General features: G+C 55.3%; 1 protein-coding gene across 1 annotated transcript; it reads left to right on the top strand.

Moving 5' to 3' along the window:
• Window positions 1-5,842: 5,842 nt before the first annotated feature.
• Window positions 5,843-12,381, top strand: LIF (LIF interleukin 6 family cytokine). The gene is made up of 3 exons (XM_072723154.1): window positions 5,843-6,023; window positions 7,854-8,032; window positions 8,766-12,381. Exons 1-3 carry the CDS (start codon window positions 6,005-6,007, stop codon window positions 9,174-9,176), a joined length of 609 nt encoding a protein of 202 aa, XP_072579255.1. The 5' UTR covers window positions 5,843-6,004; the 3' UTR covers window positions 9,177-12,381.
• The last annotated feature ends 10,459 nt before the right edge of the window (window positions 12,382-22,840 follow it).

Genomic DNA, 22,840 nt, shown 5'->3' with positions numbered 1-22,840 from the left:
ACCTTGCAACCAGAGGATGATGCACGCGCTGACACATATAGACAACGGAAAAAAAAGTTTGTGAAGCAGCACTCCGGGTGATGCCCAGTGATTTTGCTATTCCATTTCCTTTTTGAAAGTGCTGGCAGCAACGCTCTAAATTGAATCCATGAGCTGCTAAGAGGCTGGCCTCCGAAACCTATAAGTGTGAAAGTATCGCTCTGCACATCCGCCTGCTATAGTCTCGGGCTAGTTGGAGGCCAGAGAGCTTACTGACACTGCTGCTGGATGAAGGGGGAGAGAGGAGAGCCACCTAGTCTAAAGATGGAGATGCTGAGGCCAGAGCCCGCAGTGGAAGCGGGTCACGCGACAACTTGGGCCGTGGAGGCAGGCTCCTGCCCCTGCCGAGGATGTAATCAGGGCTCTGTGGGCTGCTGCTTCCTTTGCAATTTCTATCAGAATTGAAGAAAAAAATGCAGTCACTCTGATTCACCTCCAGGGGGGTGATTCCTGACGCAGAACCGGGCGGGAAATGTTCGGGTGATGATGGGGGCAGTTGGCAGCAGGCCAGGATGGCTTCTGGCCCATGCTTGGCCCTGAGGGGTGTAGCTGGTCCCTGCCAGAGATTTGATGGGGTGAGGGTGAGAAAGAGCAGACTCTATGCCCAGAGCCTGGGCCTCAAGAGCCTCCAATACAGATGGGCTCTCCAGGATCCTGCGGTGGGAAGTATTACTTAGTCCCCTGAGAAGGTTCTGAAAGGCTGCCTGTTTCCCCAGGACCCATGCTATGCTCTGTGAACTGAGAGGACCACGAGCGCTCCCAGGCCTAACTCTCAGACCCAGGCCCCTAGCTCAAGCTGGGGTTTGAGCCCCTTCCTGTGACCACTCGGAGTCTGGTTAGAATGACTGTCATGTGTTAGGCACTTTGCGTTTCCCACGGAACATCCTCATGACAACACCACAGCGTTCCCCACTTCCAGAGGGGAAATCAAGGCTCAGAGAGAGGAAGCCAGTTGCCCCAGGCCACATGGTTGGTAAGTGGTGTGGGCAGGATTTGAACCCAGGTTCTCCTGGCTCTAAGCCACACAAGCTCTACCACCAGCCTAGCCCTGGCTGGCCCACAGCTGGCTTTCGACACGGCGCCATGGGCCACAGGGAAGTCCACGATGGTTTCGTGGTGCCACGGGGTGCAGGCTGGGCCACGGGTGTAGCTGCACCTTCATTGCTCAAGTGTTGAATAATGAGGTGCTTTTGCCTTTCGGACAGGACAGCCAACTGCCAGGGTTGTGCCAGGAATTCCTGAGCTGCTTCTGTCAACTCTGGCTGTCTGCCGCACCCCCCCACCCCCAGCCCTCGTCCTGGGCCACAGCCTCTGACCCCTGACTTCCTCCCACCTGACTCCCCTGTGCTCATTTCCCAGGTGGGCACATCAAGGCAAGGGGCTGGGCATGAGCTGGTGGCTAAGAGCAGCTGCTGCTTGGGTTTTCAGAGAACTGAGATCTCAGCTGGGCACAGGGGAGGGGATGGTGAAGGAAGGAGGGGGCCGGTCTGGGCAGTGGGGGTTGCCCAGAGCACTCTGTTTCTGGGTCACTGGTCTTGGGGAATTCCCCGATGCCCAGAGAGCTGCTTACCTGGTGAGTAACTGCTACTGGCTGCCCACACAGGATGCCTGACTGCGAGGGTACCTCCCCGCCACCCCCCTGCCGATGGCCACTGCCACACTGCCCTCTCCCCTGAGTGCCCCTGAGGCCCAGGAAAGAGACAGACAGGCAGGGGGCTGTCTCCCGCCCCCACGTCCCCCCACCCAGGGCTCCGCAGGGGGCGGCTGGTGATTCAAGCCCCTCTGAGCTGAGCTATGTCTCCTTCCTTCTCAGATGGGGCCTGGGGGTGAATCAGTTCCTGGGGGCGGTGAGCCCGGGTCAGCTGCTGTCCTCAGCTCAGGCTTGGGGGTGCTGGTCAGGGGCCAGGATGGGACATGAGGAGACTGAGTACTGCCACGCCATCCCCCCGTATGACCTGCCTTATCTTTCTGGGGTGCCCCTGAAGCTGGAACCCATCAGGATGTCCTGCCTCCGTTAGCCATCAGGGGAGGATGCACGGGTTCCTCTCAGCTTTCCCTCCTCAGCCCTGGAGTGGGCCCAATTTTCTCATTTGTAAAATGGGGACAGAAACCCCTACTTCACGGGTGTGGTGAGGATCTTCACCTGGTAAGAATACATGCTGACAGGTATAGAGGGCTTGTGGGGTGCTCAGAACCACTCTGAGCCCCGACACCTCACAGCAAACCACAGCATAAGTGCCATCATTCCCATTTTATAGATGGAGAAACTGAGGCCAGGAGGTGCTCACTTCCCCAAAGTCACCCAGCTCATAACTGGCAAAACCAAACCTCCAACCTAGCTCTCACTGAGGCCAAAGTCCATGCTTTAAACCACGCAACTCCACGCCGTCTCTCCATGAGAAGTTTGGCATGGGCGGCTTTTGGAAATTGTGAAATGCTTTTAAAAAATACTTAGCATCTGCTCTGGTGTAACCCTGAGCCAGGTGCTGTCAGGAGTACAAATGAGTATCAGACCCCATCCAAACCCTCGAAGAGTGAGGAAGAAGACTTGTCTCCACTTGAAAGGAGAGCAGGCAGGACCAGGCAGACTCGAGCTGGATGGGGCTGTGGCCGGGGAGGCTTCCTGGAAGAAGCGGCCTATGTGTTCCTCCTCACCTTCGCTCCTCCCAGAGCTGGAGGTGCTTCTGGCATCACCGTGGCCTACAAGCCAGAGCTCTGGGTTCCAGCCCCCACCCGATTGCCTCTGCATAGCCCTGGGCAAGTGGCTTTGCTGCTCCAAGCCTCAGTTTACCCATCTGAAAGACAAGACGCCCGTGACCTTCTAGGAGAGGCTTATGAATGGCAGGGGAGAATCAGCAGGAAAGGAGGACCGGGTGGCCACATGCGGCAAAGCGACTTGGACCAAAAGAGCCCCGAGGGCCCCTGGGAAGGCGGACACATGGGCTTATTTCCTGGAGAGGGGAGATGAGCAAGTGGCTGGCACAGCCACCTGGAGACGGCACCCGGGGGCCCTGACCCAGGAGTGCCCTGCCGAGGCAAAGGGCCCCATGTGGACCCTAACTGTCCCCCTCACCCTCCGGCTGGTCAAATCCCCAGCAGGCCCAGTGTGCAGGAGCAGGACAGGCCGGGGATGAAGTCACAGCTGGAAGGGGCTGAGCTGGGGCTGCCACTCCAGGGTGGGGCCTGGGGTCATGACCCTGGGAGCATGCAGCCAAGAAGGGAGGATGCCTTCCGTGAGGAAGCCTAGGGGAAAACACAAACACACACACACACACACACACACGCACACACACACACACACACACAGCATAGAGAGGGAGGGAAGAAAACAAACTCCGGGAGACCAAAGCTGGCCTGGAGCGCGGTCTGGGCGGCTGATTCCTGGGGACCAAGGCCACGTTGCAGGCAGCTCCTGGCCTGGCGGCTCCAAGACCCTGCCCGAGCTTCCCCCCAGAGGCCAGGTGCAGAGGGTGCCTGGACATGGACAGGAAAGGGAGGCCGGGCCTAGGGCGCCGAGGGGCCCACAGCTCTTGGGGAGCACGGACCAAATCAGGTACCGTGAGAGGGGAAACTGAGGCCTGGGGGGCCAGTCTGGGAGGGAGTTAAGTGTCTTCTATACTCTGCCCCTACTTCCTGTTTCCTGTGGGGGTGGGTCTGAGATTCCATGGTGACTGGGGGTAGATTGTAGGGCTGGCATGGGATCTAGGGAGCCAGAAGGCAGTATGAGGACCTGGAGGTCCACTCAGAAGGGACATAGGGGAGGGACAGAGGCAGGACAGTGGTGGGACAGCGTGGCAGCTTCCAGGAGAATCAGGGCACGTAGTGAGAGTCTCAGGTGGAGGAACGAAGGGATCCACAGATGGGGCCACAGTGGGGTCTAGGTCAGATGGACTTTCGGTCCACTTCAGAAGCACCAGGCTGAGTCAGGTGACAAGGGTCTAGGAGATGTGGCAGTAAGACTGGAGGCTGATCTGGCATTCATGTTCACGTGCTCTGTGTTCATCAGGCTCTCATGCAGGAGAGTAGAGGAGTTGTAGGGGGGTGGGGGTTGGAGGGAGGTGAGCTGGGATGTTTGGGGCTGTGGGGTCTTCTGAGCCAGGCTGGGGTAGGTGGGCCTCCAGAGGATGTAGGCTGACCCCATAGTACGTGTATGGGAGGGGCAAGTGCCAGGTGGGGTCTTCTATGGCCCTCCAAGGAAGAGACAAGGTGTGAGGGGGGCAGGAAGGGAGGAGGAAGGAGAGCCGCTGTGACTCTACCAGCCTCCTCCCTGCCGGGAAGTGCCAGCTGGGATGGGCACTTTTATCACCCCACATCCCAGGTCCTGCTGGGAGAGCTTGGGGGAAGTGAGCCTGCACAGGGCAGAGTGTGTGGGGGGAGCAGGCATGAGGGCTCGTCCTGGCACGATGAGGGAGGAACGCGTGGCTGGGCAGGTCCTGGATGTGGTAAGAGGAGGAGCTGGGAGCGTGCATGGAGGATGGGTAAGGGGTGAGCAGGGGCCAGAGAAAGGCTGTGAGTCTCCCTGGCCTTAGAAAGCCAACTCTCCTGCCTTGTTTTCTGGTTAGGGTCAGGCTGGAGGGCTGGGGTGGGATCCCCAGGGGAATGAGACATCTCCTGAGACAGAGGGTGCCCCTGGAAACTTGGGGGACAGTGTGGTGCCAGTTATGTATCCTCTGGCCAGTGCTCGCTCACATCATTTTTGGGAAGTTTTTTTTTGGGGGGGGAGGAGTCCCGCACTCATTTTGCCCTGGTCCCCACCATCCCTTCCTGCCTCTCCTCATGCATTCACAAATCTAACTGGCCAGGATAGACACCAGAATTTGTGACCCTGACTTACAGACTCTAGAAACACCTTTTGAGGGTCACCATTATGCTCTGAGACTGAGCCCCAAGGGGCTTCCAAGGCAGGTTTTGGGAGGCAGGCTATTTCTCTTCTCCCCAGCCAGCTCTCAGCATCCTGAAGAAGAAACCTGGGTCTGATCCACTAAGCCTCCCTAGGTCTCTGCTCCAGGTGTCCCTCAGAATGGAAATGCTGGACCACCTTTCCCTGAAAGGGGAGGTGGGATAGCAAAGAACTTTGGTAAACCACAGACACACAACACCTTCTCAGAAGCTCCTCCTTAGGCGGTTCCCAAAAAACTAAGTGACCCCAAAGCCCTCTCCCTCTCTCCCCATCTTCCCAGCCCCCTCCCAGCCTCACAGGTACCTGTGGTCAGCAGTGTAAGCTTGCTGATGGTGGTCAGGAGGCCAGACCCTGGGGGACTCTGGGCAGCCTGCTCCCTTTGAAGCCCCACTTTGCCTAGTGGCAATGGGTAGGCTGGGGAAGGCTACCTCTGAGGTGCCCACATTCAGTTCTGCTTTATTACTGTCTAAAGTCCAAGCCCGGCCCCAGCCCCTCTTCCTGGAGCCTCCTTCTCAGCCGAGCTCCAGCCTGCCTCCTCCCCACTGCCCCCCAAATCCCTTGATCAGGGGGCCACAGGTGCCAGCCTCCATCTGCTTGCCTAGTGTCAGGCCACCTCCCCAAACCCAGGTGAGTCAGGGCTGTCTGGAGCACCTACAGCCCCTGGGGACCCCGACGACTCTAGCCTGGGGACCCTCCTTGCCCTCCCCAACTTCAAACAGCTCCTAGGGCAAGCCACTCAGGAAAACCACAGGGTGTTTTGTTGAAGAGTTCATTATAATTTTATCAATCAAATTCTTAGAAGAGGGAAAAAAAAAAAGTCTGCTCTCTCCACCCTCCCCCCTCACTGCCCCCCCCCCACTCTCACTTTCTTCCATTCATAATTTCCTATGATGCACCTCAAACAACTTCCTGGACGGGGATCCCTGCTAAATATAGCTGTTTCTCTCTCTGTCTTACAACACAGGCTCCAGTATATAAATCAGGCAAATTCCCCGTTGAGCATGAACCTCTGAAAACTGCCGGCATCTAAGGTCTCCTCCAAGGCCCTCTGGAGTCCAGCCCATAATGAAGGTCTTGGCGGCAGGTAAATCCACCCGCCCCGCGCCGGCTTCCGCGCCCCACCGCGGGTGCTGCGGCAACTTGGGGCGCTTGGCGATCGCGAGCGGGACACCCACTCGCCGCAGACACACGGACACTTGGGGCGCCGGTGCAGCCGGTCCGGGCCACCGGAGGCGCTGGGTGGCGGCGGGGAGCGAGCGCAGGCACATGGTCCCGGCACCGCGCGCCCAGCCCGCCCGGGGGCCTGCAGGTTGGCGGGCAAGGGAGGGGGCCGCGCAGCCTTCCTCCTGCTGCTCCTCCTCCTCCTCCTCCTCCTCCTCCTCCTCCTCGCTCCGGCCGCTCTCCCGTCTGCTCTTCCCGCTCTGCTTTCTCCCGATTCACCCTCCCTCTCTCTCTCTCTCTCTTTCTTTCTTTTCTTTCTGTCTTTCCTCTTTCTCTTTTCCAACCGTGTCCCGGGCTGCGCCCAGGGAGGGGCACCGGCCTCCGAGCAGCTTGCAAACTCCGGCCGGGACGGAAGCAGGTGCTGCCTCCATCTGCTAGTGCCTGGAAAGCTGTGGTCTTTGCTAGGTGAGCCGGGGGTGTGGGGGGGCCCCCCAACCATGCCGGGGTCTCAGCACTGCCTGGGGATGCTGGGAGGAGCAGGGGACCCAGGAGAAGCGAACTCGAAGCTGCCACCGTCCCAGTAAGGGAGATCCCAGGGCTCCAGCGCCCCCCTTCGCCCCAGCCTCACCGGTTCTCCAGCCTCACTGGTGTGTCGCCCCCAGCTCCTGCTGCTGGGCCACTGGGAAAGGCCCCTCAGAGGGGACCCGAGAACAAAGTTGGGAAGCGGGCGCCCTGGGGGGAGGGGCGACCCAGGACAGGCCCAGACGGCTCCCAGCTCTCCTGTCACCTTTCACTTTCCTTCCTCCCCCGCCCACCTGGCTGCCTGCGACCTTTTCCCTTTTCTCTTTTCTGGTTGCACCATTTCCTCTCCCTCCCCAAGCTCTGAGGACCTGTGGGACCCCAGGATTCTCCTTGTCCTAAGCCAGTGATGGGGCAAATAGTAGAGGAGAGGTGGGTGGCATGGAGGCAGGACCTGTGCAGAGCTGGGGGGACAGGAGGTTCTGAATGATGGTTTGGGGTTGGAGAAGGGGCAGAACTGGACAACTGGGGTGGAGTTGAATGTCCTAGATAAGAGAATGGCCCCATCTGGAGAAGAGGCGCTGCAGAAGAGATGGGGAAGGGTGGCGGAATTAGGAGACAAATGACCCAGGGAGCCAGCATCAAGTGACAGGTTTAAGAGGGAGAACAGAGTGTCAGTTGAAGACCCCCCCCTCCTACCCCCCACTGCCACGCCGGGTTCCCATTAGAGCCTGATCTGGGAGCTCTGGCCTGCGATGGACCAGTGAGCATGAAGCAATGCACTGGAATCTGGACCATCCTGCAAGGTGGGAAGATAGGGGCCACTGGGGCCACTTGAGACCCGCTGGGCCTGGGGCATAGTGCCCTCCAACCAGAGGGGCAGGAGGCCTCAGGGGCTTTTGCCATCCTGAGGGAAAGGGCTGGATGGTTTGTGTCACCCTGGACCCAGCTCCCAGCTGGTGGGTACAGCTCATGTTCTACCCCCTTACTCCTCTTAGGAGAAGGGAAAAATAAGAGAAAGTCTAGAGAAGCAGAGATAGAGATCTGGAGAGAGGGAGGCAGAGAGAAACAGATGCAGTGACATCATGAAAGCTCGCAGCAGCCAGGGGAAGACAGAGCTGGAGGTGGAGCTGGGGCACTGGTGTCCCTGGGGAGGTGAAGCGCATCTTCTACCATGAGCCCTCTCGCTCACCTCCACCCGCCCTGCTCATGGCTCCTTCCTGCCTGTTCCCAGGAGTTGTGCCCCTGCTGCTGGTTCTGCACTGGAAACACGGGGCAGGGAGCCCCCTTCCTATCACCCCTGTCAACGCCACCTGCGCCACACGCCACCCATGTCACAGCAACCTCATGAACCAGATCAGGAACCAACTGGCGCAGCTCAATGGCAGCGCCAATGCCCTCTTTATTCTCTATGTAAGTCCCCTTTCCAGGTCCTGAGGAAGGCGGGGGGGTTGCTCCACTGACCTGGGCTGTTGGGGCTGGCCAGGGAAGAGAGCTTTTGGAGCTGGAAGGAGAGTGTGGGGAAGGGGCTTGGTTCAACCACACCCAGACCCCCCCAGCTTCCGAGCCACTGGCGCCCCCACCCCCAGGCTCAGAGACTGGAAGCCACTTTTCCAGGGTGCCCAGTTAGGTCGGGGCAGAGCTGGGAGGGGGGGGTGGGGAGAGGGAGAGGCCTGGCACTGCTGGTCTAGGGATTTCTCTATCACATGGAGCAGGAGGCCAGTGAGAGACAGAGAGGAAGTAGGGTGGCTGGGGAGATGCTGCTGAGAGAGAAAGTAGGCTGTGGGTGTCTGGGGTGCAAAGCCAACCAGGAAGAAGGTGCGTACAGTGGGTGAAAGGGCAAGTGTGTGTGGCGTACCCGCAGGAGGTGAGATGTGGTATTTTCCTTTCAGTCCCCATATGATCCTAATGAAGGTGATGAAAATCCCTTGCATGACGTAGGCCTTGATTCTCTGCGAAGTGTGTTTGCACCGTGATTACTTCTGGCTCTCACGACCATCCTGAGATGCCTAGAGGGCACGTAATGGGTCTCTATGCTAGGGGTGGGAAACTGAGACCCAAGATCTTGCCCAGAGACTGGGTGGCAGGTTTGGAACATCTGTCCCCGATCCCCACGTCACTTCCCCTCTCCCTCTCTGCTCCTCAGTACACAGCCCAGGGGGAGCCGTTCCCCAACAACCTGGACAAGCTGTGTGGTCCCAACGTGACAGACTTCCCACCATTCCACGCCAACAGCACAGAGAAGACCCGGCTGGTGGAGCTGTACCGCATCATCGCCTACCTTGGTGCCTCCCTGGGCAACATCACCCGGGACCAGAAGGTCCTCAATCCCAATGCCCTCAGCCTCCACAGCAAGCTGAATGCCACTGCGGACATCATGCGGGGCCTCCTCAGCAACGTGCTCTGCCGCCTGTGTAGCAAGTACCACGTGGCCCACGTGGACGTGGCCTATGGGCCCGACACCTCGGGCAAGGATGTCTTCCAGAAGAAGAAGTTGGGCTGTCAGCTCCTGGGGAAGTATAAGCAGGTCATCGCTGTGGTGGCCCAGGCCTTCTAGATAGGAGGTCTTGAAGCGTGCAGTAGGCGACCTGAGATCTTGGGCTCAGGCAGCTCTCAGACTGTGGCCAGGGCCCAGAGCATTGCCGGACCCACATAGGGGCTGCTGGCAGACCCCAAGGGGTTCCTGGCCAGTCCACTCCCTCTAGGGTGGGCTGTGACAAAGCCAAGCAGAATCAAAACTCCCATAGGCAGGGCCTGTCTACAGCACCAATTAGAAGAAGGACCCCCCTTCCTCTGGGAGACTATGGCCAGGCACCAGGATGTTGGGCTGCTGTGGGGATTGGGGGCTGGACCTCTGTCCCCAGTTGGCCCCTTGGCCAGGGGCTTTGTAAGAAAACTGTACAAGTTATCCATGGCGACCCTGACCGTGGGGCAAGACAACTGGGGTCAGAGGAATTGCCCAGCCCCACAGAATGACCACCATCCAGCCTCTGCCCCTTATGCAGGCTTTAGAAAGTTTGGGCTCAGGCCGGCCAGAGGCGCTGGGATCCAGAGGACTTCTTGGTCCCTACAAGTATAGTGAGTGGAAGTTAGGAGAGTTATGGTTTGAGATGTTCCTTCTCTTGAGCATGATTGGGAAGAGCTCAGGTCTAGGGATGGGACTGTGAGGCAGAAAGTCCCAGGATGAGCTCACTGGCACTTAGGCTCCTAGGGAGGCAGAGAGCCTCCCACCTTCAGGCCTGGGAAGGGAGGTCCTGAAAGCCTTGTCAGGCTCTCCTTCTTCCCTGAAGTCTTTCCTGAAGCCTGGGATGGCAGGGGTCCGGTGGCTGGACCCGGAGGTAGGGTTTGGGGAGGTGGGCAGGTGAAAAGGTTCTAAGGGGACCCAGAGTCTTCTTCTGGGCCAGGGTCTATAAGGGATGGGAAGGACTGGGGAATTCAGAGTGGCAGCTCACACGGGAGGCCCCGTGAGGTCACACAAAGGTACTTGATGGGGACTAGAGGCCATGTCTGGTTCCTAGAGCAAGGGGACAGCAGGACCTGAGGTCAGGGTCTCAGAGAAGCCTGAGAGCCAAGAGTGCTGTGTGTCTGACCCAGCATGATTGTCTATTTATTATGATGCCCTATTTATATTAACTTATTGGTGCTTTACATGGCAAAATTAGCTCTCTCTTCCCTGCTTCCTACTCAACAGAAATAATACAATGGCTCATAAAGGAGCCAGGGCCAAGCCTTAGCAGGGACTGGTCCAGAAGTCAAAGATGTTACAAGTGGAATAAGCCTTACGGGTGAAGCTCAGACAAGGGTCAGGACCCGAGAGAACTGGTCGCTGTGGGTGGGGGAGCAGGGGACCCAGCTCCGTACCCCATCCCAACTGTGACTCGGTTTGGGGGTTTCAGGATCCTGGCTTGGAGGCAGGCTGGGCCAGTTTGTGGAGTGGCCGGGGGCCTTCTCCCAGGGCCACCATGTTGCTTGGTTCCAGGGGGGCTCACTCAACACTGTTTTCTGGTGGCCTTTGGAATTGTGCAGTGAGGGGCAACATTCATGGTTGAAATGGTGCCCTGGAGCATTGGATGAGGCAGTCCTGGTGGCCCGCCCTGCTGCTGTTTCCTCGTTCCCATACTGTCTCTAGACCAGCAGTTGAGGGGCTTTGGAACAGTCCTGACCCAGCATCCAGCATGCTTGCACACAGTGGGGAAGCTCCTTCTCCGGTGGCCCAAACACCCACAAAGGGCCAGAGGGCCTGGCTGGACCCTCTGGGAAGCCGGGGCAGTGCAGGGAGGAGCTCCCTGCTCTGGAGAAGAGCATAGGGAGGCCCTGGGCCTGCGACCAGGAAGCTGTGGTCCCTCCTGCCCCACCTCTCCCCACACCCCCACCCATGTCTGGGCTCCCAGGCAGGGAACCCGATCCTTTCCTTTGTGCTGGGGCCAGGCTAGTAGAGAAACGCCCTCCAGTCTGGGAGCAAGGGAGGGGGTGCGGAGCTGGGGCAGCTGCTAAGAGCAGCATTCTGGCTTCTTCTCAAACCCTGAGCGGTGGCGGTCCTAGCGGTTCAGCCAATGTGATTATGGTACTTTGCACTCACTTTGCACCTCTCTGTCTTCCCTGAGCACTTTACCCACACACACACCGGGTGGCAGGTGGGCAGGCAGCAGGGTAGGAGGGGGAGGCAAGGCTATTTTGTGGTGGGTGGCAGAGGAGACCATGACAGCCACATGTTTTCTGAATCTGGGTCATACTCACCCTTGCAGTGTCGTAGCCTGCTGTCGTCCCTGCGCTCTGCTCTTTCGGTGAAAGTGGCTCAGAAGGCTGGGGGCCAGCTGGGTCTCTAATCATCCCATCACCTCCCTTACACGGACTCCCCATGCTGAGCCCACCTGCGCAGCCTCTGAGGCTCAGAGGCCAAAGGAATCTCTTCCCTGGGACCCAAACCTCCCCTCTGCCTCACTCCCACTGCCTTTGCCCCCACCCCCACCCCACCGTCCCTATGTCCTGCTCTGCTCCTCAGCCCCCATCCTTAGCGCTCTTTCTAGAACCATTCCAGCGGACCACTCTGCACAGCATCCCAGAGTTATGGAGCCTTTGTGTGGAAAAAGCTTTGCAGGGCAGGAAGCTTTCCTTTTCCTCCTTTTTCATCTGCTGGTGGTTGACCAACACCTGCATCCTGCGTCAAGAGGAGGAGGAGGGAGAGGTTGTCGGCAGAGGAGGGGGTAGGACAGTAGTTTTGCAATTTCTGGAGAAGGGAGTACTGGGAACTTTTATTTATTTAAAAACATTTTAAACAAAAGAAGCACCGCTAGTTTATTTGTCTCTCCTCCCCCTCTCCTTGGGCCCTCCTGGGGGACGCCCCCTGCCCCCCACCCCTTGCTCCAGAAGAGGCCCAGTCCCACCTTGCTGGCTCTCCAGAACAGATAGAGCATGTGGGGTCAGAGACCAGAATCAAGGGGGAATTTCCCTTCAGATGGTACAGATGCGCTCACTTTGAGATCACCCCCTCCGGCGCGCCTCCACCCCAGTACCTGGTGTCTCTTCCAGCCGCACTGCTAGCTCTGTTTGTCCCTCTGTGTTTCCCTCCTTCCTTTCTACTGGCTAAGACTTGGCCTTGAGGGACAAATTCCTCTTTGATGAATGTACCCTGTGGGAATGTTTCATACTGACAGATTATTTTTATTTATTCAATGTCATATTTAAAATATTTATTTTTTATACTGAAGGAATACTTTTTTTTAAGAAAAAAGAGAAATTAATAAAGAATCTGCTCTTGGCAAGCTCTGCAGACTGTATTGATGTGGGGAGACAGGGCTGGAGGGGCCGGGACTGTCTCTATCCTGGACACCCAACCGAGTGGAGTTCTGCTCTACCAGGAACTGGAAGGGAGGCTGGGAAGAGGGGGCGAGGGGGCCAGCCTGGGTGGGTGGGGTGGGCAGAACAGGCACAGAGGGAAGAAGATGGATGGCATTCGAGATTGTGGGGTGCCGCCCAGAAAGGCCCCTGCCCCTCATCTCTCATGGTAGCCCCATGACTTTCTAAGAGTCATCATCTCCATTTAACAGAGGGGGAAACTGAGTCTCAGAGACATGAAGCCATTTGCCCAGGGTCCCAGTGGCAGAGTCACTGGTTTTAGGGCCACCTCTCAGCTCCAAATCTCATGTTCTTTCTGCTGCATGAAACTCCAGGGACCTTGAAGATACCAGTTGCCAATTTTCTGCCCTCAGTGGCCCAGTGACTGTCCAAGGGGAGCTAAAGGGCATAAACATGAGTGACCCTGGAGCAGGAAATCTAAGGGTCACATCCAGAATTGTGCCAGATACTGGGGCCAAGACCAGGGCTTTTCTGCTTTTCTGTTGTGCTCTTCTGAGCCTAGGCAGCCCTCCCACAGTGGACACAGCTGTCTTGTCCCCGTTTTTGGCCTCTGGGGCCCCCCCTTCCACTGCAACCTTCTTCCCAGCCTCCTGGGACCCCTTCCTTGGGGAATAAGGGAGGTTGGAACCAGGTAGCCAGGAGTCCTGGGGTTTGGGTTTGAGGCTTCTCCAGCTGAGATTCATTTGAGAATCTGGACAGTTTTTCTTCTGAGAGTCACCTACTTGCTCATTCATGAATGTTTAGAAGCGTCAGGTCCTGTGTTGGGTTCCAAAGGTGAAGAGGATACAACCCAGGCCTCCTGGAAGCTCACAGGCTAATGGGGACAATGAGTGAGGGCATCCGGGAGGATGTGAGCTATGGAAGAGGCACACAGAAGGTGCCAGAGACCAAGATAGAGAGAGCACTCACTGCACCGGGTGTCAGCAGGGGGATCGGTGGCCAGTCCTCCCTTGCTCTCTGTGCAGGGACTTGACCCACGACACTGGGCAACGTTGACCTCACCCGGGAGCTGATCAAAATCTTGCCCCCCAAGCCCACCCCAGACCTGCTGAATAGGAATCTGCCTTTTAACAAGATCACAGGGGATTTGTGTGCCCGTCCAAGTCTGAGAAAAGCCACCCTGCCCTCCTTCCATTTTTCACTCCTCCTGAGCCTATGAAGATGTCAAGTGTCAATCGCCGAGGACAGCACAGGCTGCTGCTTGGGAGGGAGAGGCCGCCTGGTCCCTGGAGCTTGACCCACAGCTGTTTGGGTTTCTTCCTCCCTGGGACACTGGTGAAGGCCCCTCCCAGTGGGCTGGATCCCAGCACCAGGCCACACCCCGCCAGCATCACCCTGCTTCCCCTTCGCTCCTGGGAGACGAGGTTGAAACTTCACAAAAGAAATCTTTACTAGGAAATGAGAGGAAAACAAACAGCAAAGCACAGCAATGCCTGACCCTATCTGCCACCCTGTGGGGCTGGCTGGGCCACTGGGCCTCGGGTACTTCCCTCACCTGCACCTGCTGAGTTCTCTGTTGCCGAGGAGGGGGCAGGTACTCTGTTCCTTGCTCTGTCCCCCACCAGAGAGAACAAACACTGTTGATTGGCTATTGGATTTCCGTCCTGCCCCAATAATAGGCGAAAGCAATCAGTTGGTGGGAGGAAGGGAGGCCATCTGCTCTGCTGGGAAGGCCCTGCCCTTGAGGCCTGGTCCTCAGCGGCTCTGCCACGTGCAGTCCTGTGACCCTCCCGGGTGAGCTCAGCTCTCTTATCTGTGAGACTGCAAGAGGAACCGGTGATGAATGCTGGTCTGTCTACTTCACAGGGCTGCCAAAGGGAGCCCATGAGCAGGGAGATGGAAGGGCTGTGGAAATCAGGTCCTGGCAAGGTGGAGATGGAGGAAGCAGCAGGAATCTTAGACATGGTGCTCTCTCTGCAGGGGAAAGGGGTCCTCTCCTCCCCCCAGGAATGCAGAAGGGGGGATCTGACAACCCTGAGTCCAGAGGGCCAAGGAGCCGGGTTAACGGGAAAGAGCGTAAGCGGAGTGGACAAATGTCCGGCTGATGGCTCCTCTGACAGTGCTCTGAGTCCCCAACTTGGAGGACACCTGCACAGAGCGGTCTTCTGAGCTCAGGGATATGGTGGAGCCAGGGACAACCCAGATACACAGCTGAGCCTCCTCCCACTCTGGCTCTCAGGAGCCAACTGGACAGGGGAACTCCCACCCCAAGAAGATGATTGTCAACAGCGATCCCACTGGACACACAGCCCACAGGCTCTGTGATGGTCTAGCACTTTAGTTTCCAAACTCATCACTGCATCTTCCCAACCATTTTGAGGGTGGGACTAGACTACCAACTGTTCTCATTTTATAGATGAAGAAGCAGAGGCCCCAGGAGGCTAAGGCACTACCTTGATGTCACTCAGCTTGTGAAAGATGCCCATTGTGTTGGCTCATCTTTATATTCACCACCTGTACACTCACTGTACACTCACCTGCTCAAGACCAGTAAGGGCCTCTGTGTGCCAGGCTTTATACCCAAGGAGCTCAAAGATTAGTGGCAGAAGAAAGATAATTTCCCAGGTCACCTCTGCCCTCAATTCAGATTTGTGCAGTCAGGGAATTCACTTATCACACAAACATTCACTCTTTCTTACTTTCTTTTTTTTTATTATTTTTTTTATTTTTATTTATCATAGTCACAGACAGAGAGAGAGAGGCAGAGACACAGGCAGAGGGAGAAGCAGGCTCCATGCACCGGGAGCCCGATGTGGGATTCGATCCCGGGTCTCCAGGATCGCGCCCTGGGCCAAAGGCAGGCGCCAAACCATTGCGCCACCCAGGGATCCCTCTTTCTTACTTTCTTTCTCTTTCCGCCTTTCCTCCTTTCTTCTTCTTCTTCTTCTTCTTCTTCTTCTTCTTCTTCTTCTTCTTCTTCTGTCTTCAAGATTTTGTTTGGGGTGCATGGGTGACTCAATAGGTTAAGTGTCTGTCTTCGGCTCAGGTCATAATCAAGCCCTGCATTAGGCTCCCCCCTCAGCAGGAAGTCTGCTTCTCCCTCTCCCTCTGCTCCTCCCCACTGCTTGTGCTCACTCTCACTTGCTCTCTCTTTCTCAATTTGAGAGAGAGCACAAGAGAGAATCTCAAGCCGACTCCCCACTGAGCACAGAGCCCCGGGCTGAGATCATGACCTGAGCCAAAATCAAGAGTTGGACGCTTAACCGACTGAGCCACCCAGGCTGACTTTCACAATAAAATTGACGTCATAATAGAACCAAGATGTATTTATTTATTTATAGTCCTTTTTGTTCTAAACGGCATGCAAAACAGCTTACAACATAAGGCATCTAATAAAAATATCGATAAAATAGATAGAGGATCAGCATCAGAGAATATAATAGTAAAGTGAGAAAACTAAGATCATGGAAAGAAAAAATAAATGTTTCAAATCACAAGGGGCCACATAATTACCATGGTTGAGCTTCAAAGTTGGCTCTGAGAGTCCTGGCAGCTAAAGAAAAAAGGGAAATGTGATCTGTTACACAGTTCCCATAGTCAGAAAGGAAGAGGCTTTCTTGAGGCTCAGGGAAAACAGAGCCTAGCCTGGGACTGGTTCCAAAGGTGATTTCTTCCTTGAGACCCACGGCAGGGTGGTAGTAGTCATGTGATGGGCCTTGCAGTGAGTGGGTCCCTAGGAGCTGTTTCTCCCATGGTCTTGGCAAAAGCTGATGCCCAGCATCCAATGCAGCCCAAAGGAGGGGATTCTCCAAGAGCCCAGGATGACACAGGCACAAGCTAGAGATTTGGCCCAGCCCAGCATTGGGCTTCTGAGTCCTGAGGGTGCAGCAGGGGCTAGCCATGCTTCAGAAGCTCCCTCTGTCCCCAGGGATTTGAAGAACATTTTTATGGATGTATAATATACCCACAAAATGGACATCAGATGACTTCCTCCTTCCTGGAAGAGTCTGTGAGCCTGGAGTGATGCCAGGTGGTGCATGAGGGGAGGGTGGAAAGGATGTCACCATGACAGAGGCAGGGATTTGAGGGTCAGTGGGCCTTGAGTGTCTGCCCCTGCCTTGCTCCAAGGCCACTTGGATCCTCTGGGGCTGAGCAGAAAGTCTTTTGCTGGCCATTGGCTTCTGTGTCCAGGACACTTCCCACGCCCCCTCCTGCCTGGGAGAGCCCAGCTTGAATCTGTCCCTTTGACTTAGGGGAAGTACCGCCCTGCTTTGGCCTCACTAGAGGGGCCAAATATTTCAATTATGAGGACGTGGTCAAGCCCTGCCCACTCCAGCCTCAATGACTGGTGGTGGAGAGAGGGTGTCTCTGGGGGGAGAGGTGCAGGGGGGTGGTGGAGGATGAGGGAGCCGCAGACGGGGCAATGAGATGGGAGGCTGAGCGGGGGTTAACAGAGCAGACAGGCCTTCTCTGCTGGCTGAGAACAAAACCACCGGCTGGGAGGAAAATATGTGCGGGGCATTTTTGTAATTCCAAGAGGCTTGGTCCAGCTCTTGCCCTGACGGTCAATGAATCAAAGCCAGGAATGGCTCTACCTGTCAGCAGGCTTTCTCCTGGCTCTGCTCACCAAGGCCCCACCCCTCTGCCACCCCCCCACCCAGGCAGGCCAGCTGGAACCCTCCCAGTTCCCCAGAAGGACGGTTGGCTCTTCGAAGGAAGAGTGTGTCATAGGCAAAGGCCAGACGGGCAGCCTACGGGTAGAAGTCTCAGCTTCCTCCTCTGTCTGCTCTTCCGGTCCCATCTTGGAGAGGGACCAGTGGGTTGAAGGGTGCATCGCCCACTCCAGCGGTTTGAAGCGTGGCCCCTGAAAACTACATCTGCATCCTAGTCCCTGGAACCTGTGAATGCGTCCTTATTTGGAAAAAGAATCTTTGCAGATGTAATTAAGTTAAGGACCTCCAGGTGAGATCATCCCGAATGTTCTGAGTGAGCCTTAAATCCAAGGACAGGCGTCCTTATAAGAGACATCAAGAAAGACCCACTCACACCCCTCCCCCACGAAGCTGGAAGAGGCGGGGAAAGATCGTTCTAAAGTCTTCGGAAGGGGCCTTAGCCTTGCCAACCTCTGAATTTCGGACTTTTGGCCTCCAGGGCTGAGAACGAATAAATGGCTGTTTTAAGCTACCCAGTTTGTAGTGTTACAGCAACCAGGGGACCCTAATATACACACCCGATCTCTTCCAAGGAGCTCTGTATTTTTTACTTTGTGAATCATGTAGCTCCTCCTGCCAGACTAACCTTCTGGGCTTGCCTCCCTCACTCCCCCCGTCCCTCTGGCTATGAGGTGGCTTAGCGATCTGTTAAATGTCACATCTTTTCACCTCTATACATTTTTGCTCTGGCTCTTCCCTTTGACTAAAATCCCCTTCCTCCTTTGCTACATGGAAAATTCTTTCTGGTCCTTCAAGGGCTGGCTCAAATGTCACCTCCTCCATGGAGCCCTCCTTGACTCCTTCAATTTCACTGTCTTAAAGTCCATTTTAGTTCTAATTATATGTTCGCAAAGAGCTCTTGAGTTCACCAAGCTCTTCCTTTATGTGATCTTGTTTCACAAGGACAACTGTTGTTTATGGAGCACCTACTCTGCACAAAACATATTGTGAGTACTTTCCACAGGTAATAGAAATAAAAGCTTCCATGTATTGAAAGCCTGTGCCAGGACCTTAACTGTGTTAGCCTGTGTAAAATGAGTAGAGCACAGACCGGCTGCTCCCATACCCCCTGGGAGTGAAAAAATTTAGAATTTCAGGCTCTACCTGAGACAGGCCGAATTGGAATCTGTATTTCAGGGTGATTATCAGGGGATTTTGTTCACTTGAGTCTGACAAGGCTTGACCTACAGTAAGCACCAGGCACAGGGCTGGGACTCTGATCTTTCCAGCTATGGGAGCTCAGACAAGCTTGTTAAATTCTCTGCACCCCAGTTTCCTCATCTGTCACATGGCCCTCCTACAGTCATTGAGAGAAGTAGATGCAGTAATGTCTGGGATGTAGGCTGAGTGGCCAGGTAGCATCTAAATAACCACATCCCCTCTGCCTCTCCCTACACTGTCCACAAGGGCCATCCACCTTTTTTTTTTTTTTTTTTTTTTTAGGATTTTATTTATTCATGAGAGACACACAGAGAGAGGCAGAGACATAGGCAGGGGGAGAAGCAGGCTCCCCGTGGGGAGCCTGATGTGGGACTCAATCCCAGGACCCCAGGATCATGACCTGAGCTGAAAACAGATGCTCAACCACTGAGCCACCCAGGTGCCCGGGGCCATCCATTCTTGATTCATTTCTAGAACTTTGAAAGCCCCTCTACCATGACTCTCCTAAGGGAAACCTCGGATCTCCTGTCAGCAGCAGAGGAGGTATTGGGGTACAAGGCAGCCTTTTGTCTCCCCCACCCACCCGCCCCTGGCCCTGGCTTGCGGACCCAGGCCCCAAAGCCTCCCCACCCCACCCCTGCCCCAGTTCAGCCTGTGGCATCCTCTAGTCACTTCCCTTCCCCTGGTGACCCCAGGGAGGTCCTGCTTCCCAGCAGCCGTGAAACCCTTAGGGAGGTACTGGAGGATGGGGAGCCGATTGTGAGGTCAGCCCCACGTCAGCCCCTCTCACTTTCCCCGCCGTGGCTGGGAAGAGGCCGCTGAGAGGGTGCCAGCCACGGGGGAGGTCTGTCCCCAGCTCCTGGGCCAGACCACAGGCAGCCAGGCTGGGCTGCAGCCAGGCTGGGGGGAGGTGTTCTCAGCCCCTAAGCTCCTCTCTGTCTGGCCCTTGGGACCCCTCCCCGACCCCAGATCCCAGCAACCACCAAGGGTTCTTCCAAGCAGGTGAGGTCATTTTCTCCACCAGACCGGCCTGATGCAAAGAAGCCAGCCACCCACGTGGCAGTAGTCCTGCATCCTGAAGTCCCCTGTCCAAAGCCTCACCCTGAGAGCAGCCCCAGGCCCCCAATTCCCTCCATTTCATTCCCTCTGAGGGGCCTTCAGGAGTTGGCCCCAAACACCTATTGGAACAGAGCTAGTTGGGCCAGGAGGAAACAGGACAGACAGCTCCTGGCCTACCCTCCAGAGTCCATGTGGGTCCATGAGGACGGCCGGGAGTGGGCCTTTGAAGAGCTTTAGGATGCTCTGGTGCAGAGACAGGTTCCGGAACCTCTGGCTTTAGGTATCACCTGCTGTCTGTGGAGCCCGGCTATAGGCACTGTGGTTTATTCCATGTTCACAGCCATGTTATCATGGCTTGGTTAATATAAACTCTTTCTTCTGCTTTTTGGGGTTTATCAACGGTACCATTTTCGAGACTCAGAATGTTTGGGCCAGAAGTGTAGGGAGATGTGTGGGCCTCTGGAGGGTTGGTGAGTACAGGTTTCCCCAGGAGACCTCCGAGGAGATTCAAATCTCTGAATTAGGCAAAATTAGTAGTTCTCAGCCTGGGGCTATTTCTTCCCAACCCACTCATCCCCTTCCCTAACTCTGAGATGCGTGGTAATGTCTGGAGACACTTCTGAGTGTCACACACAAATGATAGGTGTGCTACTTACTGGCATCAAGCAGGTAGAGGCTAGGGGCACTGGTAATCATGCCACAACACACAGGACAGCCCCCCCGGCCCAAGTGTGCCAGTGTTGAGAAGCCCTGGTCAAAACAAATCCATCAATCAACACATCATTTTGCAGCATCTAATATGCAACAGACAAGATCCAGCCCCCCAAAACTGACAGGATCCATGGCTTCTGCTCTTGTTTACATGCATTCATGCATGTGTGCACCTATATACCCATCCACACATGTACACACACACACACACAGGAAGTAACCAATAGGCCAACAACAACACAATTTCATTCACAGAATTGCTGGGTGCCCCCTGAAAGCTCCGAGAATGAGGGGCCAGAAAGCCTTCATTCTAATCCAGACAGGACTCCCCCCTGCTCTATGCCTTGGTCATGTCACTTCACCTCTTTGAGCACTGGTTTCCATAAAAATAAGATGAGATTGATTTAAAAGAGCACAGGTTTGGGGGCCAGACTGCCATGGGTTTAGATCCTGGCTCTGTCTCTGACCAGCTATGAAAAGCTGGGCTCCTTGCTTTCCTTAAGTCCTCATGTTCTCGTACATCAACAAATGGAGACCCCACATCTCACCTTGCAGAGCTGCTGAGAAGATGAAAAGAAAGTGCCCAACCCAGTGCCACCCACATGGTAGGCATTCCATGATGATTCCTTTCCCTGTCCCTTCCAAGGTTCATGCCAACCCAGAATCTAAGCCCAGGTCAGCACACGGGCCCACCAGCCTAGGGTTGTAGACAAAATGCAGGACACTGAAATTAAAATTTAACTTGATGTCCTGTATTTTGACTTGTTAATCTGGCCCACTGCTTGCTTTTGTAAATAAAGCTTTATTAAAACACAGCCACACCCATTGATTTACATACGGTCTCTGGCTGCTTTTCAGGCTGCAATATTGTTGAGCATCTGCAACAGAGACCTCATGACCTGCAAAGCCTAAAATGGTATCTGATCCTTTACAGACAAAGTTTGCTGAGCCCTGGCGTATGTTAGGAAATGATTGCCATAGGGTGGTGGCGTGTGTGGCTGGAGCCCATAGAGTAAATACTCCTTTCTCGGGGTGATGGATAGAGGATTATTGCAGAAGAAAGTAGGCAGTGTCACCCTAGGGACAGAGCCTGGAAGAAAATAGAAAGAGCCCTGGCCTGGGGCCCAGGGGCCCAGGTTCTAGGCCTGGCTCTCCACCGACTTCCGAGTGACCTTGGCAGAGTCCCTTTCCCCTTCTCTGGGCCTGAATCTTATTTCCTTTATTTGCCCAACAAATATTTATTAAATGCTTACTGTGTGCTAGATGCCACTGGACACAGGTTCCCACTCTCATGCAGCTTCATTTCAAGGTGGGGTGAGAGATGATATATGAGTCCACACGATAGCTGATGTCAGCAGGTTAAGAAATGCCCTGGAGGAAATACCAGGGCTGCTGTGGCAGAGCTGGGTGACCAGAGAAGCAACATTCGAGTGGAGACATGCTGGAGAAGGAGGAGCCTCAGTTTCCCCATCTGTTGCCTTCTCGGGGCTTCCCGGGGTTGCTTAAGGCAGGAATGAATCAGTTCGTGCCAAGAGGCAACATTTCTTCTAAACCCCCTTGCAAAAGATCCTGAAGAGAGAATCCTCTGGTCTAGACAGGAGGGGCTGCCACCAGCAGGGCTGCCACCTGGTGGGTGCTGAGGGTGGGGATCTGGGGAGTAATGGGGAGAGATGAGGATGGGAGGCAGGTCCTAGTCCTGACCATGGCCAGCCAGCAGCAGCTACCTCCCTTCTTGTGTCTCTCTGCCCAGTCTCAGGAGTGTCTGGTCCTCAGCCCATAGCTCGCCAAACTGTCCTGGCCCCAGTGGTGAGGTGGAGGACCAGGAGGGTTGTATTGTGTGGGTTTCTTGCAGAGCACAGCTGAGACCCCCTGGCCAGACCAGCAGCCCTGGGCAAAATGGGTCAGCCTTTTTCCTAGCCCTGGCCCGTCCCCTTCTCAACTGCCTGACCTGGATGTCCTGGGAGGAAGGAACATGGCCCAGGCCTGTCTGTAAGGGAGCAGTGGTAGAGGTTGGCGATACGACCATCAAGCTTAATTTAGAGCTCCACTCTCTGTTCCCCAAGCCCCCCAGAATCCCCAGCAACATCATTTTATGTCCCACATTCCCCCTCCCACAATAGGAGCTTCCCACTTTTGAGTTCTTTCATCTGGATCGGATTAATCTGATGGACAAATTGCCGAAGATGATGGTCTGACGCTGTGTTGGTGCCTCTAGGTCACACATTTACATTTTAATTGGATCTTCAGCACCCTAAGGCAATGAGTGACTAATGGTGGAATTTTTGGCACATGGCAAGTCAGTGGGGGGTAAAGCCCCCTTGGATTACAGGGTATATAAAAAATAGTCCCTTACAGGTGAACAGGGCTATAAAGTGTGTTAACGTAAAACTCATCTTGCAGGCATTCATTTATTTAATTTCCTAATAATCCTATTGCAGAGGCAGGTCTCATTTTAGACTCTCATTCATGTATTCATTCGGTGCCTGGCTCTGTGCCGGGCACTAGACCCCACGGTGAAAGCACAAGATCCCTTTTACAGGGAGGCCATGTGGTCACTGTGATACAGAAGACAACTGCCCCCAAAGGAGGCAGCAGGGAGGAAATAGGGGCTTTTTGAGAAGTGGTTGGTGTCTCTGCAAGGACCAATTCTACTTCTGCCTTTTGACTCCTGGCCTGGTGCTCCCTCTTCTGTACCAGCATGGCCCAAAATGGGTTCCACTGCTCTCCATTCTCAAGGGAAGTTCATTGGTGTTCAGAGAATACAGGAACCTTGCATCAACTA

Source organism: Vulpes vulpes, chromosome 10 (genome assembly GCF_048418805.1).
Source record: "Vulpes vulpes isolate BD-2025 chromosome 10, VulVul3, whole genome shotgun sequence".
NCBI lineage: Eukaryota > Metazoa > Chordata > Mammalia > Carnivora > Canidae > Vulpes > Vulpes vulpes.
The sequence above is the reverse complement of the archived record's forward strand: the minus strand, read 5'-3'. Positions and strand labels throughout refer to the sequence as shown.

Excerpts from the sequence above, each read along its gene's own strand:
- LIF (XM_072723154.1), top strand. Across the intron at positions 8,033-8,765 it reads ATGCCCTCTTTATTCTCTAT|TACACAGCCCAGGGGGAGCC; the intron begins GTAAGTCCCCTT and ends TCTGCTCCTCAG.